The 24,467-nt window shown below is 43.2% G+C and overlaps 1 protein-coding gene and 1 long non-coding RNA gene across 2 annotated transcripts in view; both read right to left on the reverse strand.

Moving 5' to 3' along the window:
* LOC100056232 (zinc finger protein 709) overlaps positions 1-17,210 on the reverse strand; it is a 41,208-nt gene extending 23,998 nt beyond the window's left edge. The window contains exon 1 of the mRNA XM_014741695.3: positions 17,086-17,210. Coding sequence (XP_014597181.3) covers positions 17,086-17,088 — 3 coding nt within the window. The 5' untranslated portion in view covers positions 17,089-17,210. The remainder of the gene's footprint in view (positions 1-17,085) is intronic.
* Positions 13,795-16,344, reverse strand: LOC138925149 (uncharacterized). The gene is made up of 3 exons (XR_011440971.1): positions 16,210-16,344; positions 14,420-14,464; positions 13,795-14,042 (listed from the first exon to the last, which is right to left on the reverse strand). It is a non-coding gene; the product is annotated as an uncharacterized lncRNA (long non-coding RNA).
* Positions 17,211-24,467: the final 7,257 nt, after the last annotated feature.

Genomic DNA, 24,467 nt, shown 5'->3' on the forward strand with positions numbered 1-24,467 from the left:
ATTTAGACCCTTTGCTCTTCCCCTCCTAAATAATTATTTTCATTTTTTATTCCAACTCGTCTTATTAATTTGTAGTTAGAGTGCTAAGATCATCTTTGTTTTGGTAGTTTCCTTACCTTTACCCTAATGCTATAGCTGAATATTTGCTATCCTGTTCTGGTTCTATCCATCGGTCTCCCTAGTCTGTGGCTTGTGTCCCCTTTCTCCCTTTTTTCTTTTTTCAAGTATGAGAGCCTTCTTGAGGATTTCTTGTAATGGAGGGCTTTTAGTTACAAATTCCCTTAACTTTTGTTTGTCTGGAAAAGATTTAATTTCTCCCTCATATCTGAAGGAAATTCTTGCTGGATAGAGTATTCTTGGCTGAAGGTTTTTATCCTTTAAAGCTTTGAATATATCATTCCATTCTCTCCTAGCTTGTAGGGTTTCTGTAGAGAAATCCGCTGACAGTCTGATAGGGGCTCCTTTATAGGTTATTCTCTTTTTTTTTTCTTACTTCCCTGAGTATTCTTTCCTTATCATTCCTATTTGCCAACTTTACTATTATGTGCCGTGTGGTGGGTCTTTTTACATTGACAAATCTAGGAGATCTAAAACCCTCCTCTACACACATTTCTCCGTTGATCCCTAGATTTGGGAAATTCTCTTCAATAATTTCATTAAGCACACTTTCTGCTCCATCTTCCTTTTCCATATTCTCAGGAATTTCTATGATCCTTATGTTCTTACTCCTCACTGAATCCATTATCTCTCGGAGATTTTCCTCATTTTTTTAAATTCTTAGTTCTCTTTCTTCCTCTGTCTGGTGCCATTCAGCCTGTCTGTCCTCGATTATGCTGATTTGCTCCTCTAGATTGTCTACACGGGCATTCAGGGAATCCGTATTCTGTTTTATCTGGTCCATTGTGTTTTTCATCTCAAGTAATTCTGTTTGATTCTTCTTTATGATTTCAATCTCTTTTGTGAAGTAACTCCAGAACTCGGCTTGTTTCTCTTTCTCTCTACCTCATTGAGTTTTTTGATTATAGCTGCTCTGAATTCATTATCACTTAGTTTACCTAATTCCAAGTCCTCAGGACTTAATTTTGTGTTTTTATTGTTTTCCTTCTGGTCTGGGGCTTTTATAAATTGCTGGATGGTAGAGGAGCGTTTTTTTCTCATGGTGGTAGAATTCAGTTGCAGTTACAGCCTGTCGCCACTAGATGGGGGTCGAGAGCGGCGTGTTACCTCTCCACCTTTGGGGCAAGATGGCTGCGCCCACTGGCTTTGTTAGGGGGGAGGGGCTGTTACTCACACGCGCTGGTCTGGGTTCAGATCAGTTCTGTTCTCTGGTCTCCCAAGGCCCTTGATTTATAGGGTCCCCGCGGACGGAAGCTTTCCCCCCGTCAGCGGGTCTCCACTGAATCAGCGGCAGGAGTCCTGGATGACCCTCTGGTCGCGCGGCCCCTCCCCCGCTCCTTCCCGACCCACGCCGCAGCGATCGCAGACTCTAGGGGAGGGAGCGATGTTCTCTCCTACCGTTCCAGCACCTGCGAAGGGGTAAAGCTAGATTTATGATCTCTGCCTTCTTGGTATTGTAGGTCTCTAACGAGCTGGCATTACATTTATTCTCTGAAATTCAGTTCTTCCAATCTTTTGTTGTATTTTTGAGGGGAGAGCTCACCCTGCCATTTTGCTCCGCCCCTTCTTCAAGTTAGGTCAACTTGGATTTTTATTGTAAGTACTGTGAGGCAAGAAATTCTTGGAGTTTTTTATTTTTTTTTTACCACAAAGGGGCAACTTTCAGGGAATCACCCATAGCTGTAATGTCTGCAGTGGGAGCCAACTCTTGGTCGGTGCTAAGATGACTACTTCATGGATGGTCAGTGTGAGGACCCTTGGGTCCAGTCCTTCATCAGAGATGTCCCAATTAAGACACGAAAAGCAGGGGCTGGCCCGGTGGCCAAGTGGTTAAGTTTACGCGCTCCGCTGCAGGCAGCCCAGTGTTTCGTTGGTTCAAATCCTGGGCGCGGACATGGCACTGCTCATCAAACCACGCTGAGGCAGCGTCCCACATGCCACAACTAGAAGGACCCACAATAAAGAATGTACAACTATGTACCAGGGTGCTTTGGGGAGAAAAAGGAAAAAATTAAATCTTTAAAAAAGAAAAAAAGAAAAAAAAAGCAAAGCAGCAACTCTGCCTGAGCTCCATCACAGACAACGGTGGTGCTGTTGCCCCTAAAGTCTACAAACTCCCATTGCTTTGCACTCAGGAAAGCTTCGGGGTCTGAAAAAGGGATGACCTCCTTCAACACCATGGCACCTGGCAGGAGACGGAGGTCAGGGAAGACCACTCCCTCCTGCAGGCAGGACCATCCCAGAGGGCCCAGGCTTGGCTCCATCACGTCTGCAGGGGGTCTCAGTAGCCATGCTGAGATCTTGGAGTGCTGCTTCCAGGTCCCAAATCAAAATGGAGAGCTCGAGAGTTGGTCCCATGTCAGGATAGCCCCGTAAGTAGAGGTCATTGCAGCACCAATGGCAGTAGTGTGGGGCCTGGGGCAGGTTCTTGCACCAGAAGCCTATGGACAACTTAAGGCCACCATGGGTATCCCAGGAGGATGACAGAAGGTCACTGAGGCCTCTGTAGTGAAGAAGTCTCTGAGAACACTAACAGGAGTGTTGGTTGTATGAGAATTTTTTTTTGTTAAAGAGTTTATTTTTCCTTTTTCTCCCCAAAGCCCCCCAGTACACAGTTGTATATTTTTAGTTGTGGGTCCTTCTAGTTGTGGCATGTGGGACGCCAGCACAGCATGGCTTGATGAGCGGTGCCACGTCCGTGCCCAGGATCTGAACCGGTGAAACCCTGGGCTGCCACAGCAGAGCATGCGAGCGAACTTAACCCCTCGGCCACAGGGCCGGCCCCTGAATGAAAATTTAAGGAGAGTCTCCTAGGCTTCTGTGGTGGGGATGCCTATTCAAGGTGGCAAATTTGCAAGTAACGGCACAAATGGGCTGAAATACAGCTTGCATACAAGAAATGAGTTACCTCTACAACAACCAAAAAACCTGCTCGATGTTGTAGGTGCTGAGGGGAACAACAGCTATTTCTTCATGGTGTCAGAGAAGGAGCAGGTCTCTGATTATCACATAATTTCCATGAACTTAACAAAGTTGAAGGGCCTCATATGCATGGCAATGTCCCATCTACTTTTTGTGAGCTCCTTTTCTCAATATTTGTAAGTGCTGAATGTTCTCAGAGATGTCATTATATGTCACATCGTCCCTGTGTTCTTGGAGAAACCAGGACGCAGCTCAAACCCCGCCTGCAGTGACTGTGGGAGGGCACAGCTGTGGAAGGTCCATGAGGACAACCCAGTAAAGGGGCATCTTGTCCCTTCAGAGGGGAAGGCCAAGTGCAGCTGAGAGGCTGTGGACACAGGACTGGACAGAACAGACTCAGCCAAACCTGTGAGAGCACGATACTTATCAATTGCCGGTTGGTTGTCGTCAGTAATTTCCACACTTTGGGGACTGGGTACAGAGGTCTGTGTGGTGCAAAGACAGCTGTAAGGCTGAGGTAAACCACTGAGGTGTCATCCATTCTTTCCAGGTTTATATAAAACAGGACAAACTGGGCTGTTAAAAGCAGCACTGGGTATAATCCACACTTTATTAAGTAGGTTTTCTATACATTTTTCAATCTTTCAAGGTCTGGGGTAATTTACAATGGGCCATATCCACTACTTGATTTGTGGGGTAAGGTCCTTGGAGCCCCAAATTGTCAGGCTATTTCTAAGTGGCAGAGACTTCACTTCATTTTAACTCTTGCTCATTGGATCAGAGCTTCCCAGCTCACTATGGGATATTTTAGGACAATGCGTGTTATGACCACGGAGAATTTAGGCAAGACCATGGTTCTGATGGCTAACGATGAAACATTTGTCCTATGTGTCCTCTATGCTACATTCATTAAGGCCCCTAAGATCATCAGAGTCACCTTCCTTAAATTTAGCAGGAGCCCAGGTATAACTGTAACTTGACACCTCACATTGATTAACTGGCTGAAGGTTTCTGAACTAGAGCATTACTGCAGAGAGCAAGTTTAGTTCAGCATCTATGTTGTAGAGGCCCAAACCCAAGCAGTGTACCTCCATCTATTTTGCTGTGTAAATTCTCAGTATATTTTGCCTTCCAGCTGGGTCAAATTGTGGACCTTTGTTTCAGTGTTTTATTTAATTTTTCCTTCCTCCTGATCTTTCCTGTTTTGTTTTTTTCCTCATGGGATACACTTCAGGGGAGGGAGTGCCTCTCTACCCTTTTATTTATAAACTATTTCCACCCAAGAGCCTCAAAGCAGTGCCATCAGGGTTGGGAGCCTCCTCCGTGACAATTGGTTGCTTTATAGGGTTTAAACCCTGGGCCTAAGTCAGGTTTTCACTAATCCCTTGAGTCACAGGGGTGCCATGGGTCTTGTCCCCTGCAACCCTGAAGGTCAGGATCTTTGTGGCAGTAGAGGCAGCAGCAGAGGTACTGAAGGGGTCTGGGGAGCCCTCTGGTGTTAGGAGTGTGGACTCAGTCTGCCACCTACTGCCTGCCTTTCCCCCTCACTTCTCTCTTTTTCTTTCAAATGACAGCTCTGTCAGGAGTGACCATCTGTGGACCCACCTCTTGCAATCGGTTTAGTCCCTGTCTACACTTAATCCCTGGGTTATGTCAGGGCCCACCCAGCCTCTGTCACAGCTTCACTCTAACACACAGAAAGATCGCACCAAAAACACTGACCCAGGGCTCATTTAAGGAGGCCCCAATCCCATAGTCCTGCTCCCAAATTCCTACAAATTCTTTAAGCTGCCAACACAGGTCAAACTAGAATTAAAGCTTGGTCAACAATGCAACACAGGGCCACTGAACTCACAGCATGAGCTCCCCGGCAAGTGGCAGCCCACAGTGCATGCCACCAACAGGCAGCAGAGCAGGGGAGCAAGTCAGAGCAAGAGAAGAGAGAGCCACGGGTGAGGTCATGTCTGGACATGCTGCTCAGGGTGTCAACTGTTATGGTCACCTGCAGGAAGGTGGTTCCTTTCTTGAGACTGATGACAGAGTGGCACACGCACGCACACAAACACACACACACAGGGTAGGAAAAGGCTCAGGACGCACATAATAGAGGTCTGAGGGGAGGGCAGTGCCAGCATCTTAAGCAGCTCTGACAGGGCTCAGAAAGCAAGGAATGGAGCCTGGCCTGAGGCTTCACTGGGCCTGGGGGTGGGGCCGGGGCAAGAGCTCTGCACACAGGCAGGGGCTGGGGTGGTGGGAATCTCCTGCCTGCTCTAGAGGAGAGAGCACCCAGGCTTCCTCCTCAGCTTGTCCAGGTCAGGGCGCAAGGGGAAGCAGGAGGAGTGAGATTTAAGCTGCAAAAAAATGAGGAGTTAAAATTCTCATTATAAGTACAAAGGTAGGTAAGAAAAATATGCATCCCCATAGATTTATATAAAGAGAAAGGTGTCAAGATAGCAGCATATGCAGACACTGAACTCACCTCCTACCACAGACACAAACAATTCATAACCACTCTTGGAACAATTACTCCAGAGAGACCTAAAAACTGAATTAAAAGAACCCTCCACAACAAGGGACAGTCCTGACCGAGGTGGAAGAGGCAGAAATTCCTTTCTGGAGAGAAAAAAGCCACCTTCACATGCTGCAGCACTTCAAGGCTGGCCAGGAGCAACCCTAAAGCACACAGCCTTTCCTGGAGGAGCAGGGGACGGGAGCAGGTGAGCATTACTGCTATAGGCATCATTTGGTCTCAGCACACCCGAGATGAGTCTCATAACATGTGGCTTCACTGGCTACTAACAACAGTGGGGAATACCCCTGGAAAAGCTATCAGACATAAGGGAAATAAAGCCAGCTCTTAAATGGCCCACACACAAATTCACCCATTTTGGAAAGAAACCTAGGGGTCTCCCCGTGGCCGAGTGGTTAAGTTCGCATGCTCCAAATCGGTGGCCCAGGGTTTTGCCGGTTCAGATACTGGGGGTGGACATGGCACCACGCATCAAGCCATGCTGAGGCAGCATCCCACATGCCACAACTAAAAGCACCCACAACCAAAAAAAAAAAAAAAAACCACAACTATGTACCAGTGGGCTTTGGGTAAAAAAAGGAAAAATAACATCTTAAAAGAAAAAAAAAACCAGAAACCTAAAATCACCAGAAAGTAAGGTGCACGGTCCTTTGGTGAAAAGAGACTCACCTAATAGGCTCTGAGTGTATCTTGGTGTGATGTGACACCTCTCCAGGGAATGAGACAATGGTAGCAGCCATTATTGTGACCTAGTACAGGCATGCTAACAGATGCTGGCAGATACCATTGGAGTTCTTCCCCTGGCCTGTTAACCCAGGGGTTTGCCCCACCCTCGAGAGGACAAATTTAATCCAGCTTAGTGAGGGCAGGTGGCCTGCCTTGGGGACTGGCTGCAGCCAACAGAAAGCCCTTGGGCAACTTGTTGGCAGGTATAGGCTGAGTGGCTGGATCCTCTGCAGCCAAGTGGGTTTGTTTCTGTCAGGCAGGGAATGCACAAGGAGCAGGTGGAGTAGGGGCGGGGGGGACATAGGTGGAGTGTGTGGGGCCTCTTCAGTAGGGTGATTGGTTCTGCTTCAGGAGGTCAGGACTCAAACACAGGGCAGGACTGTGTTTATGGAGTGTGTGGCATTATGGGTAGTGGGACTTATCAGTTGCAGTAGACCTGAGCTTCTCATACAGCCACATAGGGGATTGACCCCACCTTCCGAAGCCTGAAACAATTGGCTGCCCCCATGCCTAGGGCCAGCCCCATCCAGCTGCAGTCCTGAGAAAGCTGACAACAGCCTTGTAGGCCAGAGGCCTACAGCAATTTTAAGGCCCTGAGCCTAGCAACCAGCCACTCTGGGGGCCTACTCACTTAACAGAAAAACTGCAACAAGAATGTGCTATTAGACATTGCAGCCAACTGTGCTGGGGCCCCCCACACCCAATAAAGTGACTGAAGGGCCCCTAGTAGCCACATGCAGCTGAGCATTACAACCAGCTGGCCAGGGGGGCAGCCTAGCCTCCACAGGTACCTGCAGCAAGAGCAACCCTGCCACAAAAGAAGGACACATGTAGCCCACACAGGGGACACTCCTGGAACATTTGGAACTAGTGATGAGAGGGAAGCACGCTGCGGAGCCTCATAAGGCATTTCTTACATAACACCACTTCTCCAACATCAGAAGACACAGCTGATCTACCTAACAGATAGATACAAACACAGAGAAGAAAGAAAAATGAGGAGACAAAAGACTATGTTCCAAATAGGGGAACAGAACAAAACCCCAGAAAAAGAACTAAATGAAACAGAAATAAACAATCTACCTGACAAAGAGTTCAAACAAAAAGTCATAAGGATGTTCACTGATCTTAGTAGGAAAATGGATGAACTTGGTGAGAAGATCAACAAAGAACTGGAAAATATAAAAAAGAACCAATCAGAAATGAAGAATACACTACTGGAAATGAAAAATTCACTAGAGGGACTCGTTAGCAGAGTAGATGATACAGAAGAATGGATCCAAGCTGAACAGACAGAAGGAAAAAAAACTTAGAAAGAATGAGAACAGTTTAAGGGAACTCTGGGACAATACCAAACACATTAACATTCGTATTGTAGGTGTCCCAGAAGAAAAAGACAGAGACAAAGGGGCAGAGAATCTATTTGAACAAATAAAAGCTGAAAACTTTCCTAACCTAGGTGCAGGAAGTACAGAGAGCACCAAACAAGACAAACCCAAAGAGGCCCACACCAAGACATATTGTAATTAAAATGTCAAAAATTAAAGATAGAGAATCCTAAAAGCCACAAGAGAAATGCAACAACTGAGATATACAGGAAACCACATAAGGCTATCAACTGACTTCTCAGCAGAAATCTTACAGGCTAGAAGGGAGTGGCACAAAATATTTAAAGTGCTGAAAGGACAAAACCTACAGCCAAGAATACTCTGTCTGGCAAGGTTATCATTCAGAATGGAAGGAGAGAGAGAGTTTCCCAGACAAGCAAAAATTAAAGGAGATTATGACCAAGAAACCAGTTCTACAAGAAATGTTAAAGGGACTTATTTAAATGGGAAAGAGAAGATCACAAATAAGAATAAGAAAATTACCCAAAAAGAGGGCAATAAAATCACCAGTGAAGGCAAAAATACAGTAAAGGTAGCAGATCAACCACCTATGAAGATAATATGAAGACCAAAAGACAGAAATACTAAAATTAGCTATTTCAATGATAAGAGGGTAACAGACATACATATCAAAAAAAGTTAGATTTGACTTCAAAAACATAAAACATGGCAGGAGAGGAGTAAAAGAGTAGAGCATCTAGCAACTGTAACTCAAACTAAAGAGACCATCAACACAGACTATTATATATGAAACCTCATGATAATTACAAATCAGAAACCTATAATAATACACAATAAATTAAGAGAAAGGAAACCAAACATAATACTAAAGCCATCAAACCACAAGGGAAGAGCACAAGAGAAGAAGAAAGGAACAGAGAAGAACTACTAAAATACCCAAAAAAAGTAACAAAAACGGCAATAAGTACATACTTATCAATAACTCCTTTCAATGTCAACGGACTAAATACTCCAATCAAAAGACAAAGGGTGGCCAATTGGATGAAAAAAGACAAGACCCATATATATGCTGCATATAAAAAACACACTTCAGACCTAAAGACATTCACAAACTGAAAGTAAAGGAATGGAAAAAGTTACTCCATGCAAAATGGCAATGAAAGGTTGGGGTAGCAATATTTATCTCTGACAAAACAGACTTTAAAACAAAACTGTAACAAGAGACAAAGAAGGGCACTACAGAATGATAAAAACGAACAATCCAACAACAGAATACAACACTTGTAAATATCTATGTACCCAACATAGGAGCACCTAAATACATAAGGCAATTATTAACAAACACAAAAGCAGAAATGGACAGTAGCACAATAGTAGTAGGGGACTTTAACACTCCATTTACACCAACAGATAGATCATCGAAACAGAAGATCAATAAGGAAATATTGGCCTTAAATGACACATTAGACCAGATGGACGAAGTAGATATATACAGAATATTCCATCCCAAAAGCACAGAATACACATTCTTCTCAAATGCACATGGAATACTCTTGAGGACTGATAACAGGCCACAAAACAAGTCTCAAAAAAATTATGAAGATGGAAATAATACCAAGCATCTTTTCTGACCACAAAAGTATGAAACTAGCAGTCAACTACAGTAAGAAAATAAGAAAAGCTGCAAAGATGTGGAGATTAAACAAAATGCTACTGAACAATAACTGGGGGCCGGCTCAGTGGCGCAGCAGTTAAGTGCACACGTTCCACTTCTCAGCAGCCTGGGGTTCACTGATTTGGATCCCGGGTCCGGACATGGCACCACTTGGCAAACCATGCTGTGGTAGGCGTCTCACATATAAAGTATAGGAAGATGGGCATGGATGTTAGCTCAGGGCCAGGCTTCCTCAGCCAAAAAGAGGAGGACTGGCAGCAGTTAGCTCAGGGCTAAGCTTCCAAAAAAAAAAAAAAAATTGGGTCAATGAAGAAATCAAAGGAAAAATGAAAAAATACCTGGAGACAAATGAAAATGAAATAAAATATGCCAAAATTTGTGGGACACAGCAAAAATGGTCCTAAAAGGAAAGTTTATAGCAACACAGGCCTACCTCAACGAACAAGAAAAATCTCAAATAAACAATCTAACAGTGCATCTAAAGGAATCAGAAAAAGAACAAACAAAACCCAAAATCAGTAGGAGGTAGGAAATAAAACTCAGAGCAGAAATAAATAAAATAGAGACTTAAAAAAACAATAGGAGGGGCTGGTCCCATGGCCGAGTGGTTAAGTTCCTGTGCTCTGCTTTGGTGGCCGAAGTTTTCACAGGTTTGGATCCTGGGCACAAACATGGCACTGCTCATCAGGCCACGCTGAAGCGGCGTCCCACATGCCACAACTAGAAGGACGCACAACTAAAATATGCACCTATGTACTAGGGGGATTTGGGAAGAAAAAGCAGAAAGAAAAAAAAAGAAGATTGGCAACATTAGTTAGCTCAGGTGCCAATCTTAAAGTAAAAAAAAGCAGGAAAAAAATCAATGAAACCAACAGCTGGTTCTTTGAAAACATAAACAAAATTGACAAACCTTTACCTAGACTCACCAGGAAAAGAGGCAAAAGGCTCACATAAATAAAATCAGAAATGAAAGAGGAGAAATTACAACACCTCAGAAACACAAAAGATTATAATACTATGAAAAGCTATATGCCAACAAATTGGATAATCTAGATGAAATGGATAAATTCTTAGAATCATAGAACCTTCTTAAACTGAATTGAGAAGAAATAGAGAATTTGAGTAGGCCAATCACCAGTAAGGAAATCAAAAACTTCCCAAAAAATAAGAGTCCAGGACCAGATGGCTTCCCTGGGGAATTCTACCAAACATCCGAAGATGACTTAACACCTATCCTTTGCAAACTCTTCCAAAAAATTGAAGACAAGGGAAGCTTCCTAACTCGTTCTATGAAGCCACCATTGCTCTGCTACCAAAATCAGAGAAGGACAACACAAAAATAGAAATTTAAAGCTTAATATCACTGATGAACACTGATACACAAATCCTAAACAAAATAGTAGCAAATCACATACACTGATACATTAAAAAGATCATACACCATGATCAAGCGGGATTTATTCCGGGGACGTAGGGATGGTTCAACATCAGCAAATCAATGGAATACACCACATTAACAAAATGAAGAATAAAAATCACATGATCATCCCAATAGATGCAGAAAAAGCATTTGACAAGATACAGCATCCATTTATGTTAAAAACTCTGAACAAAATGGGAATACAAGGAAAGTTCTTCAACATAATAAAGGCCATATATGACAAACCACAGCTAAAATCATTCTCAATGGAGAAACAGTGAAAGCTATCCCTCTAAGAACAGGAACCAGACAAGGACGTCCACTTTCACACTCTCATTTAACACAGTATTGGAAGTCCTGGCCAGAGCAATCAGGCAAGAAAAAGAAATAAAAGGGATCCAAACTGGAAAGGAAAAAGTGAAACTCTCACTAGAAGCAGATTACATGATTTTATATATATAAAACCCTAAAGAATCCAACAAAAAAATTCTAGAAATGATAAATGAGTATGGTAAAGTTGCAGGATACAAAATTAACACAGAAAAATCAGTGTCATTTCTACACACAACGAAGTAGCAGAAAGAGAAATTAAAACTACAATCTCATGTAGAACTGCAACAAAAAGAATAAAATACCTAGGAATAAACTTAACAAAAGAGGTGAAAGATCTGTACACTGAAAACTATAAAACACTGCTGAAAGAAACTGAAGACAGAAAGAAATGGACAGATATGCCATCCTCTGGTACTGGAAAAACACAGAGAAAATGTCCACACTTCCTAAGCACTCTATAGATTCAATGCAATCCCTATCAAAGTTCCAATGACATCTTTCACAAAAATAGAACAGAGAATCCTAAAATTTATATGGAACAACAAAAGACCTTGAATAGCCAAAGGAATCCAGAGAAAAAAAAGAACAAAGCTGGAGGTATCACACTCCCTGACTTCAAAACGTACTACAAAGCCATAGTAACCAAAACAGCATGGCACGGCACAAAAACAGACACACAGATCAATGGAATGGAACTGAGAGCCCAGAAATAAACCACACATCTACAGACAGCTAATTTTCTATAAGAGAGCCAAGAACATTTAATGGAGAAAGGAAAGTCTCTTCAATAAACAGTGTTGGGAAAGCTGGACAGCCACATGCAAAAGAATGAAAGTAGACCATTACCTTGCACCATACACAAAAACTAACTCAAATGGATTAAAGACTTGAATGTAAGACCTGAAACTACGAAACTTCTGGAAGAAAACATAGGCACCACGCTCTTCAACATTGTTCTTAGCAGCATTTTTTTTTTTTCCTTTTTCTCCCCAAAGCCCCCTGGTACATAGTTGTATATTCTTCGTTGTGGGTCCTTCTAGTTGTGGCATGTGGGACGCTGCCTCAGCGTGGTTTGATGATCAGTGCCATGTCCGTGCCCAGGATTCGAACCAACGAAACACTGGGCCGCCTGCAGCGGAGCGCGCAAACTTAACCACTCGGCCATGGGGCCAGTCCCAATTAGCAGCATATTTTCAAGTCCCACATCTGACCGGGCAAGTGAACCAAAAGAAAAAATAAACAAATGGGACTACATCAAACTAAAAAGCTTCCGCACAGCAAAGGAAACCATCAACAAAACGAAAAGACAATCTAACAATTGAGAGAAGATATTTGCAAACCATATGTCTGAGAAGAGGTTAACATCCAAAATATACAAAGAACTCATACATCTCAACAACAAAAATACTAACAACTCAATTAAAAAATGGGCAAAAGATCTGAACGGACCTTTCTCCTAAGAAGATATACGGATGGCCAACAGGCACATGAAAACATGCTCAACATCATTACCAGGGAAATGCAAATCAAAACTACAATGAGATAGGGCCGGCCCGGTGGCGCAGCAGTTAAGTTTGCACGTTCCACTTCTTGGTGGCGCGTTCAGATCCCGGATGCGGACATGGCACCGTTTGGCATGCCATGCTGTGGTGGGCATCCCACATATGGGGTGGAGGAGGATGGGTGCAGATGTTGGCTCGGGGCTGGGCTTCCTCAGCAAGAAGAGGAGGACTGGCAGGAGTTAGCTCAGGGTTAATCTTCCTCAAAAAAAAAAAAAAACACTACAATGAGATAGCACCTCACTCCAGTCAGAACGGCTATAATTAACCAGACAGGAAACAACAAGTGTTGGAGAGGATGTAGAGAGAAGGGAACCCTCATACACTGCTGGTGGGAGTGCAAATTGGTGCAGCCATTATGGAAAACAGTATGGAGATTCCCCCAAAAAGTAAAAATAAATCTACCATATGACCCAGCTATCCCACTGCTGGGTATTTATCCAAAGAACTTGAAAACGCAGAGGCATAAAGATACATGCACCTCTATGTTGACTGCAGCATTATTCACAATAGCCAAGACTTGGAAGCAACCTAGGTGCCCGTCAAGGGACGAATGGATAAAGAAGATGTGGTATATATACACAATGGAGTACTACTCAGCCATAAGAAATGATGAAATCCAGCCATTTGTGAAAACATGGATGGACTTTGAAGGTATTATGCTAAGTGAAATAAATCAGAGGGAGAAAGTCAAATACCGTATGATCTCAATCATAAGTAGAAGATAAAAACAACAACAAACACACAGCAACAGAGATTGGATTGGTGGTTACCAGAGGGGATGGGGGAGAAGAGGCTGAAAGCATTGATTAGGCACATGTGTGTGGTGATGGACTGTAATCAGCTTTTGGGTAGTGACTACGATGTAATCTACAGGGAAACAAATACAATAATGTACACCTAAAATTTACATAATCTTATAAGCCAATGTTACCACAACAAAAAGAATGAAAATAAAACACCAAAAAGAAGAAAAAAGACAGACAGACAGACAGACAGACTAATAGGAGGCTCAAGAAATGATCAACACTGTATTTGGAGGTGGCTGGAGTAACAGCGCTGTGGGGACCAGGATATATCGGCAGCGAGTCTTCTGGAGTTAGACTGTGCTATCTTACAGATTCATTTCAAATGAACAGAGACATTTATGCATACTGTATTTTACTATTAACAGTCATTTATTTAATTTTAACTTTTGCACACAAGAAATCAATCTAAGATTTAAATACTTTAAACACTATCGGTTATAAAAATGTAAACCATTCAGGGGCCAGCCCCGTGGCCAAGTGGTCAAGTTCACGAGCTCTGCTTCTGAGGCCCAGGGTTTCACCGGTGCAGATCCTGGGCAAGGCCATGCTGAGGCGGCGTCCCACATGCCACAACTAGAAGGACCTGTAACTAAGATATACAACTGTGTACGGGGGGGGGGGGCGGGAGGGCGGGGGGAGACAAAGCAGGAAAAAAAAAAAGATTGGCAACAGTTGCTGGCTCAGGTGCCAATCTTAAAAAAAATCGTAAACCATTCAAAATGAAAATTTTCAAATCTCTTTGTAAAAAGGACATGTGACATTGTAGTTTTACTTCCCCTCTATCTCACACCGGGGTATTTTCAGGAATAAGGGTTTGAGTTTATCCACTTCAATATAGTAGGGTTCTAAAGAGTTACACTAGCGTTCAGAAGTTTCCCGCACATCAATTACAATAGGAATTCAATTGCTTTAGCTTTTTAAATTTCTGTTCTCTAGGGACATGCACATATGAAGCCTGATCCAAAAATGAAACATGTACCTGAGAACTTCAAAACATTCATCTCACATCTTGAGGTTCTCTTGCCTAAATGGAAAAAAAACTATTTGGTTCCACAATTTTCTTGTTCTCCTCACATCCCATCTCTCCATCAACTTACAGTCTCAGGGCCCGAGTGCTAAGGGAAATGAGAGCGAAAGCGCTGCCCTAGTCCATCGATACAGGAATCCAAAGGGAAGAAACACAAATACCGGAATCAGCTCAGATGAGCAGCCTGCTTCCCACAGGACAGAAGGAAAGCCACGGTCACAAGGTCCCATGTCCCTGACTCTCCTGGTGTAAACGGAGCCCTGGAGGGGGTCAGTCCCTGGAGAAGGAGGGGAGGGCACCTGAGCAGCCACAGGAAGGAGCTCTGGGAGCCCCACACACCCTCCTCTCCCCAGGGAACAGTGCACATGTTCCCTCTCTCAGGCTCCATTCTCACAGTAAGGAAACTCAGCTGGATCCAGTTTAAGGTTCTGACCCAAATGGACCTCCTGATTAACGGGCCCTAATCCAGAACACAGAGCTCCTGACTCTCACAGACTTTCTCAGTGTAAGCAAATTACTCTCTGAATGCACCCACACCGTGCCTGCAAAACTCCAATTATGTCTAGAAACAGGCCCAAGGGAACCAGAGTGACAACCTCAGAAAGGGTGTCACTCCCACCCCATGAGCACGTGCGCCCCCAGCTTTCCAGGGCTCTGCAGCTCCTCTCAGGATGAAGGCTCCTTCCATGGGGGTGTGAGCAGTAGGACACCTGCAGGGGAGGCTCCCCAGGAAGGACAACTGGGCCTGCAAGGCATTCCCTTCGCAGACTCAAGGGGGCCTTAGCTTAGTGACACTGTCTTCAGGCCTCTGACCCCACTGGAGTTTTTTTTGACCACCACTGATACCTTAAATGACATAAATCTAATGATTGAACAATTCAGCTCAAACACTCAAACACTCAAATGTGCAAATGAGGCAAGAAAATTGTATGGCATTTTGCTGGCTCATCAAGAAACCGACAGGAATGTACGACATTCAGGAAAAAATAGATGTTAATTATTTCCTTGACAAGAAACTGGTTTACAAACAATTACTCATACTTCAGCACCTCAGGTTTGCCAGTCTAAGCCCTGGAAATCCATATGAACGCACCCAAAACAAAGAACAGACCTAGGAATATTAGCAACATGCAAGAAAAGGAAAAGAGAAAAACTATTTTAAAACCATGCAATGTAACACTGGAATGTTTTATTTTTTTCTGAAATTCACCTCTTTCTTTTCCTCTTTGGAAGCATTTCATATTATCTTTCAAGCTGAATGGATTACACAAATTTTTATTTATTAAAAAGCTGAAAGTAAAATATAGCGAATATATCTTTTCAAGGAGACAAACCAAGGGAGGGGCAGTGCTGATAGGACAGATCGCCCAGGAAAGTTTGCCCAGAGGAAGCTGCACCCAAAGGATTTAGGATTGAACGTCTGCGCCCAGGACACATCCTGGGAGAAGAGGCGAAAGTGATGCCAGCCCTGATATCAGTTCCCCTACATTAAACCCAGCATATATGGGGTTAAAACCACAGCACTCTTTCCCCGCTTACTCCCTGGCTCCAGAATCCACGCCCGCCACGGAGACAGCCGGCCAAGATCACCCACCTGGATTTCTTCTCCTTCTCCTCCTCCTCCTCCTCCTGCAAACAGCCTCCCAAGGGCGAATGCAGGCTGCTGGGAAAGCTGCGACCAGCAAGACCACTGACTGCCCCCTCCCCCCCACCATCTGCGAGCAGCCACATTCCTCACAAACCTTAAAAACTCGTCGCCTCCCCTCTTTCGGGGACACGAGATGAAACGAAACAAATTCCAGGGCTCACTCTCGTCTCCCGGCTGATGGCTGATATCACCCGAAGTAAAACCCTTTCCATGTCATAAGCCTGCTGTTCCAGGTTTTATTTGGCCCCTCTTGTGTGGTGACTAAGAACCTGTGTTTGTAGTCGGTGACAGAAGACGTCATACAAGGAATTTCCAGGTGGCTGTTCGCTACTTCTCTCAAGTAAAACATCCACAAACAAGGAACAAACTCTTTTAAAAGGGCCACCCACTGCCTATAGAAAAATGATGATTAAAATATCGGGTCTGTTTGGTTGATGGTTGATGACGATGCTGTGAATCGCAGAAGGGAAGTTGGCGTTCGGGAACGTGAGGAGGAATACGGAAGTTTAGGGATTTATTGTCGGTCCTGGGAAGAGCTGCGGGACAGGGTCGTGGATTTGAGACTCTGCTCCCCAAATACAGGGAAAACTCAGGAGAAAACGGGTGCTCCCTGGAGAGAAAGGAGGCCCTGGGGACCCACAGACCACAGCTCCTCCGCGCACGGACCCCGGAGCCCGAGGCCCGACTGTCCTGAGGACCCTCCCGCGGGCCCCGCACCGTCTGGGACACGCGGGGCTGCGGGCGCACAGCGGCCCAGAGACGCTCCGGCCGCAGTCGCCGCGCGCAGGGACCACAGGACGCCCGGGGCCCGGCTGCCCTCCCCGCCCCCACGCTGCGGCCGGAGGGGCGTGAGGGCCGAGCGGCGCCACCGCGGACGCAGAGCCCGGAGGGGACCGCGGGAGGCCGGGCCCGCCCCGCCGCTTCCCACCAGCCCCTCCTCCCGTGTCCTCACCCCGGGCCGCACACTCACCATTTCTGGGGCTCCTGGGTCCCCCGACTCCTTCCTATGAGTCGGTCACAGCGCAACAGAGTCGGCGGCAGAGCAAGGAGGGGCCTTTAAAGGCAGGCGACTCGTGACCGGAAGGACTATGGAGCGACAGGAAGTCGGAAGTGGTTGCGGAGCGTCGGCCCACCCACCTGCCCGGGAGCCGACCCCGATTGGACAGTTCGAAAGTCCCCCCCACCCCGGTCCTGAGTGACAGCGGGATGGAGATTATTTGTTTGAGCCAACCCAGAGCTGAAGGTGGTCCTGTCTGAGGAGTTTTCCGTTGCAATTAGGCGCTACGAGGGCGCTCCCGGAACTGTGACCCTTCTTTGCAAACACACTTAAAATCAACTCCCCGTGTGTAATGATTAGTCTGTCTCCACTCTGACCTTTGATCTTCCACCCAGCGCTTCCCCACCTCCGCTGATATCATACTTTAAAGAATCCTGTGGCCTCCCAAGCCCTCAGCTCTGCGGGGAAGTTGGAACCCGCAGCCTTAGCTGGGCGCAAAGGCTCTTCTCAGTCTAACCACAAGGTGTGAGATGTGTTCATTCAAATCTCAGGTGTACATTTTACACTGGACGGAGATTTATGTTAGATCATATTTTGAATGTATCCTGAGAGAACTTTGAAATGTAAAAGCCTATAATATCCGTAAGGTAATTCAATTCCTGTTTGGACTGATAGAACACACAAAACGAGAAAAGGTTATGTAAATTTGGAATGTACCTGGAAAATATTCATATGCTTAAGAGATTGGAATGGAAAACCCATTTTCATTGCAAAATTCGTAATGCTTTTATCTACTTATTTAAACAGGTTTTGTGGGTTTTTTTGAGAAATAATACACATACAATAAAATAGAGGCCTTTAACTTTTACAAGTCACTGGTCTTCAGTATATTTACAGTATCTGCAATTATCACCGCCGTCAATTTCAGAATATTTACATCACCTAAAACGAAACCCCTAAGCCCTTAACCTACCACTGCCCTATCTTCCCACTTAGCTCCTCCAAGTGCCAGCCCTAGACGGCCACTAATCTATTGTCTGTGTCTATAAATGTCCATATTTGTTGACTTTCGTATGAATAAAATTGTATAGTATGTGGTGTTTGTGTTTGACTTCATTCACTTGGTGTAATTTTTTCAGGGTATTCCATGTTGTAGCATGTATCAATATTTCATTTTTTAAAAATTGAGATATAATTGACGATCAACATTATATTCAATTCAGTGTGCCATAGTAAGGCTAGTCAACTTCCATCACCACATAGGATTATAAACTTTTTTTCTTGTGTTGAGAACATTTAAGATCTACCCTCTTAGCAAATTTTAAATAAACAATTCGGTATTAACTCTAGTCACCATGCTGTACATTACATCCCCGTGACTTATTTATGTCATAACACGAAGTGTGTAGCTTTTGATCGCCTTCTATATTTATTCCATCAAAGTTACATCTTATCCATATTAAGTGTATAGTTCATAGTGTGAAGTACACTGACATTGTGAAACCGATCTCCAGAACTCTTCATCCTGCAAAACTGCCACTCTCTGTGTATCAAACAAAAATGCCCGCTTGGCCCTGACAACCACTGTCCTGATGTCTCTATGAATCTGACCACTCTAGATACCTCCTATCAGTGGAATCACACAGTTTTTGTCCTTTTTTTGACTGGCTTGTTACACTTAGCATGATGTCCTCAAGGTTCGCCCATGTTATAGCATGTGTTGGAATTTCACGTCTTTTTTTAAATTTACTTATTTATTGAAGAAGATTAGCCCTGAGCTAACTACTGCCAATCCTCCTCTTTTGGCTGAGGAAGACTGGCCCTGAGCTCACATCCGTGCCCATCTTCCTCTATTTTATATGTGGGATGCCTGCCGCAGCATGGCTTGACAAGTGGTGCGACCTACACACCTGAGATCTGAACTGGAGAACCCCAGGCCACCAAAGCAGAATGCGCAAACTTAACTGCTGCACCACTGGGCTGACCCCCATGTCTTTTTAAAGCTGAATAATATTCTATTCTATGTGTGCACTACACTTTGTTGATCCATTCATCTGTTGATGAATGTTTTGGTTGCTTTCAGTTTGGGGCTACTGTGAATAATGCTCATATGAACACAGGTGGGCATATATCTGTTGGAGTCCATGTTTTGAATACTTTTGGGTATATACTCAGAAATGGAAATGCTGGATCATATGATAACACTTACTGTAATATTTGAAAATGTGTCATACTGTTTTCCACAATGGTGTCATGATTTTGCTTTCCCACCAGAAGTGCACAGGCGTTCCCATGGGTGTTTCCACTTTCCTAATGGTGTCCTTTGAAACAAAAAGTCATTAATTTTGATGAAGTTCAAGTTATTTACATATTTTTAGTGTTTTCACTTTTGGTGTTGTAATTCATGATTCTTTGTCAAATCAACAGTCATATTGCCCTCTTTGTTTTTTCTAAGAGTATTATTGTTTTACTCCTGATTTGGGTCTTTGATCGATTTTGGTAAGTTATTGTGTGTGGTGTAACGTGAGTCCAATTTCATCCTTCTGCATGTTTCTATCCAGTTGTCCAGCACCAGTTTTTGAAAAAGAATATTCTTTCCCCATTTTTGGTACCTTTTCTGACAATCAGTTGACCACAGATGAATGGGTTTATATCTGGAATCTCAATGAAACACACTGATCTGTGTCTGTCCTTGTGTCATCATCACATTACCTGGATTACCATGCTGAGTAGTCAGATTTGAAATCAGGAAATGTTAGTCTTATTACTTTGTCTTCATCTTGCAAGATTGGTTTAGTGATTCTGGTCTGCCTGCAATTCCGTATCATTTATCAAAACCTTGCCAATTTATATAAAGAAGTCAGCTGAGATTATGATAGGGATTGTGTTGAAAATCTAGATGGTTCTAGGAAGTATTGTCATCTCCACAGTGTTAAAACTAAGGATCCATGAGCATGGTCTATTTTCCGTTTTATTGATCGATTGATTGATTGATTTTTAGGGTTCACTTGTTTTTCTTGCCTCTATTAGTTAGGGATTAATAAAGAACAAGGAAAAAGATGGCATCACTTCTAGGTTTTTGCTCATCTTATTAAAGATCTGCAATGTCTGAATATCCAGTCCCCTCCCAACCTCACCCCATTCCTTTTAATTTCCAAAAATGCAAATCACATTTTTGGTAATAAGAAAAAAGTTTAATAGTTGTTATTACTAGAAACTATTTTCAAGGAACATGTGGCTAGAAGAGGATGTTTCTCCACCTTCTCTCAGGGTGCTTCCAGCTCTGTAAGTGATATCCTTTTGCGTATGTGTACATTCACTAATGACCATCCAATAGGAGTGGTGCATAGTTTGTAAATTTAAAATATATAAAAGTTTATAATCATTTTTCTATCACTATGTGATTATTATAAATATGCAGTTTTTGATACAGCTCCCTTTTTCCATTTTACCTTTTGACCCCCTTCACCCATTTCTGTCATTCCCCACCCCACGCCTCTGGCAACTGCCACTCTCTTATCTATATCCATGAGCTTGGTGTTTTTGTTTGTTTTAGATTCCACATATAAGAGAGACCATACAATTATTGTACTTCACTATCTGACACATGTCACAGCGTAATGCCATTGAGATCCATCCATGTTGTCACCAGTGGCAAGATTTCATTCTTTTTTTATGGCTGAATAATTTCCATTGTACATGTATACCATAATTTCTCTACCCACTTATTTATTGGTGGACACTTAGGTTGTTTCCATTTCTTGGATATTGTAAATAATGGTGCAGTGAACATCGGAGCGCACATATCTTTTTGAGTTAGCATTTTAGTTTCCTTTGGATAAATACCAGGAAGTGGAATTGCTGAATCACATTTTTTCATGAACCTCCATACCGTTTTCCATAGTGGCTGCAACACTTTACATTGCTACTGACAGTATACAAGGGTTTTCTTTTCTTCACCTCTTCACCAACATTTGTTATTTCTCACTTGTCGATCTTTATGAAATTTTTAATGCTGTTTTGCAGTTTTTGGAGTATTTTCTACTTCTTTTATTAAATTTATTCCTAACTTATTCCTTTTGATGCTATTATAAGTAGATTTCTTTTGTTAGTTTCATTATCACATTGTTCCTTGCAGTGTATAAAATACAATTTATTTTTATATACTTACCTCGTATCATACAAATTTTCTGTGCTTGGTTATCAGTTCTGACAGGTTTTTTTAGTGGATTCCTTAGAGTTTTCTATTTACAAGATGTCATATGCAAGTGAAGATAATTTTACATCTTCCTACCCACTCTGAACACTTTTTATTTCTTTTTCTTGCAAACCTGTTCTGGCTGAAATGTCCAGTGCATTGTCAAATAGAAGTGGCAAGAGCAGGGGCCCTGTGGCCAAGCACTTAAGTTTTCCTGCTCTGCTTAGGTGGCCCGGGGTTCGCCAGTTCAGATCCTGGGCGTAGACCTATGCACTGCTCATCAAGCCATGCTGTGTTGGCGTCCCACATAGAAGAACTAGAAAGACCTGCAACTAGGATGTACAACTATGTACTGGGACTTTGGAGAGAAAAAATAAACAGAAGGAAGATTGGCAACAGTTGGGAGCTCAGGGCCAATCTTAACAAAAAAAAAAAAAAAGTGGCAAGAGTAGACATTCTTGTTGTGTTCCTCATTTCTGGAAGAAAATATCCAGCCTTTCACCTTTATGTATAATATTAGTTGTGGGTGTCCCATCCATGCTCATTATCAGGTTCAGGAAATTTCCTTCAAATCCTGGATTGCTGAGTATTTGTATCATGAAAGGATATTGAATTTTGCCAAGGATTTCCTCTTAGTCTATTGAGAAGATCAGGTCATTTTTGTTTTCAGTCTATTAATATTGATGCTGGTCAACACAAGGTTGACATAAGGGAAGCCATATTGTAGAAAAGAAACCATATTGTATCTTTGAATGACCTCTGGTTAACTAACCCAGACCTGCTCTGTAGATTTTATGGCCTCTCCCAGCTGCTGTAAGTTGATAACTTTGTTCTTCTGAGTTCCTTAGGAATGTGGTGACCCCCAGCCAGAGAGTCTGTGCGATGGCCATCATCAATGACAACTGAAAGATCAGGGTATAGGCCATCGCTCTGGTCTCTGATGCATCTCCAGTAAAACAAAAGATTATCAAGAACTGTGACAGATGTCTGGCCCCACCTGGAGATCAGATGGAGGCCTCACTGGGAATAAGTCTGTTTTTCAGGGACTATTAAAATTTGGGTAGTCTATACTTCTTATCCTTCTGGTCGGACACTTGATTGTAAAATGTGCTTTCAAAGGTTCCAAAACTGTTGAGCAAGATACAAAATTCTAATATTACAAAAATGTCAACACGAAGCTGGGAACAAGAGAATATTTCCAAATGAGTGCTAAACAGTTGCATTCCTCTAACCCAGATCTATGCCCCCAATTCAGCAGGAAGTAGCTAGATGGGTTGTTGCCCCAAATCCCTCAAGAATGAGGAATACCAAAGAATAGGAGGGATTGAAACCGGGAAGGACTTAGCCAGTGCTGATTAAGAAGCTAGGAACTAAAGTTTTTTTTCCTTTTTGCAATTACTGATTATAGCTTTTAGCTGTTTAACCCACTCATTGTCTTTTTGGGGTTTTTTTTTTAAGGAAGAGTAGCCCTGAGCTACTGTTGCCAATCCTCCTCTTTTTGCTGAGGAAGACTGGCTCTGAGCTAACATCTGTGCCCACCTTCCTCTACTTTTATATGTGAGACGTCTGCCACAGCATGGCTTGACAAGCAGTGCGTAGGTCCGCATCTGGGATCCTAACTGACGAACCGCAGGCCACTGAAGCGGAACGTGCGAACTTAACCTCTGCGCCACCAGGCTGGCCCCAACCCACCCATTGTTAACTGTGCTGTATAGGCAATATGCTATCTGACTCCCACTAGGCGCCTGTAGATAACATCTCCCTGGAGCCTGGGTTGCCATGGTCATGGGTGTTTGAGCTGTTCTTCAGGAATTAGAACTCCTTGTCCACTCTGGGCCAGTTGAGACCACCAACCCATCAACTGGGCCCACGCAGATGTCCAATAGGCACCTTTTGACGTCAAGAAGCTAAAAACTCCACCCACAGATCATGCTAACATCGCCATTTTGTCAACATGGGTCCCATGAAGAGGCATGACATCTCACTATGCTTGTGCAGATCGATTACCTCACCTCTCTCCACATTTCAGACCACTTGCCCCCCTATCTCATCAAGATCCCTGAGTCCGTATTTTCTGGGAGGTGAATTTGAGACTCATGCTCTCGCTTCCTTGCATGGCTGTCTTGTGATTAAACTCTCTCTCTGCTGCAATCTCATCATCTTGGTGTTTGTCTTTCTGGGTAGTGGGCAAAAACGAACCTGGTTTGGTAAGAACATGACGTACTACATTAATGACTTTTGAGAGCTTAACCCAACCCTGCATCCCTGGAATTAATCCCACCTGGTCTTGGTGTATAAATGTTTTAGGTTGTTGCTGGGTTAGGCACTAGTATTAATTGAGGATTTTTTGGATCCATATTCACAAAGGAAATAGGTCTGCAGAGTTTTTGGTGATACTTTCGTCTGATTTTGGTATCAGGATAACACTGGCTTCACACATGAGTTTGAAGTGTTGTGTTGATTCTGTTTTGGGGAAGAATTCGGGAAGAATCCGTATTAAACCTTAATTGGATGTTTTGGAGCATTCTGCTGTGAAACCCTCTGGGCCTGGGCTTTGCTTTATGCGTGGTTTTTTGTTTACTAATCCAACCACTTCACTTCTTATAATTCTACTCAAATTTTCTGTTTCTTCTTGAGTTGCTTTTGGTAGTTTGTGTATTTCTAGGAATTTGTCCATTTCGTCTACATTATCTAATTTGTTTACATTTGTTCGTTCAATTTCCTTATAATCCTTCTTATTTCTATAATCTCAGTAGTCATAGCCCCTCTCCCAATCTGATTCTAGGAATTTGAGTTGACTGTTTTTCTTTGGGTCAATCTAGCTAAATTGTCTATTAGTGTCTATTATTATTCTTGTTGATCTTTTCATAGAATCCACTTTTGATTTCATTGATTTTCCTTATGGGTTTTCTATTCTCTATTTACTTAATTTCTGCTCTAATTTTTATTATTTCCTTTTCTCCTTAATTTTGGCTTGGTTTCTCATCATTTTGAATGTGTTAGGTAAAAGATTAAGTTATTGATTTGAGATCTTTCATTTTTGGTAGTTTAGGCATTTATGGGTATAATTATTTTTTATCTCTTTTTTTTCCTGCTTTTTCTCCCCAAATCCCCCCAGTACATAGTTGTATATTTTAGTTGTGGGTCCTTCTAGTTG

Source organism: Equus caballus, chromosome 7 (genome assembly GCF_041296265.1).
Source record: "Equus caballus isolate H_3958 breed thoroughbred chromosome 7, TB-T2T, whole genome shotgun sequence".
Taxonomy (NCBI): Eukaryota; Metazoa; Chordata; class Mammalia; order Perissodactyla; family Equidae; genus Equus; species Equus caballus.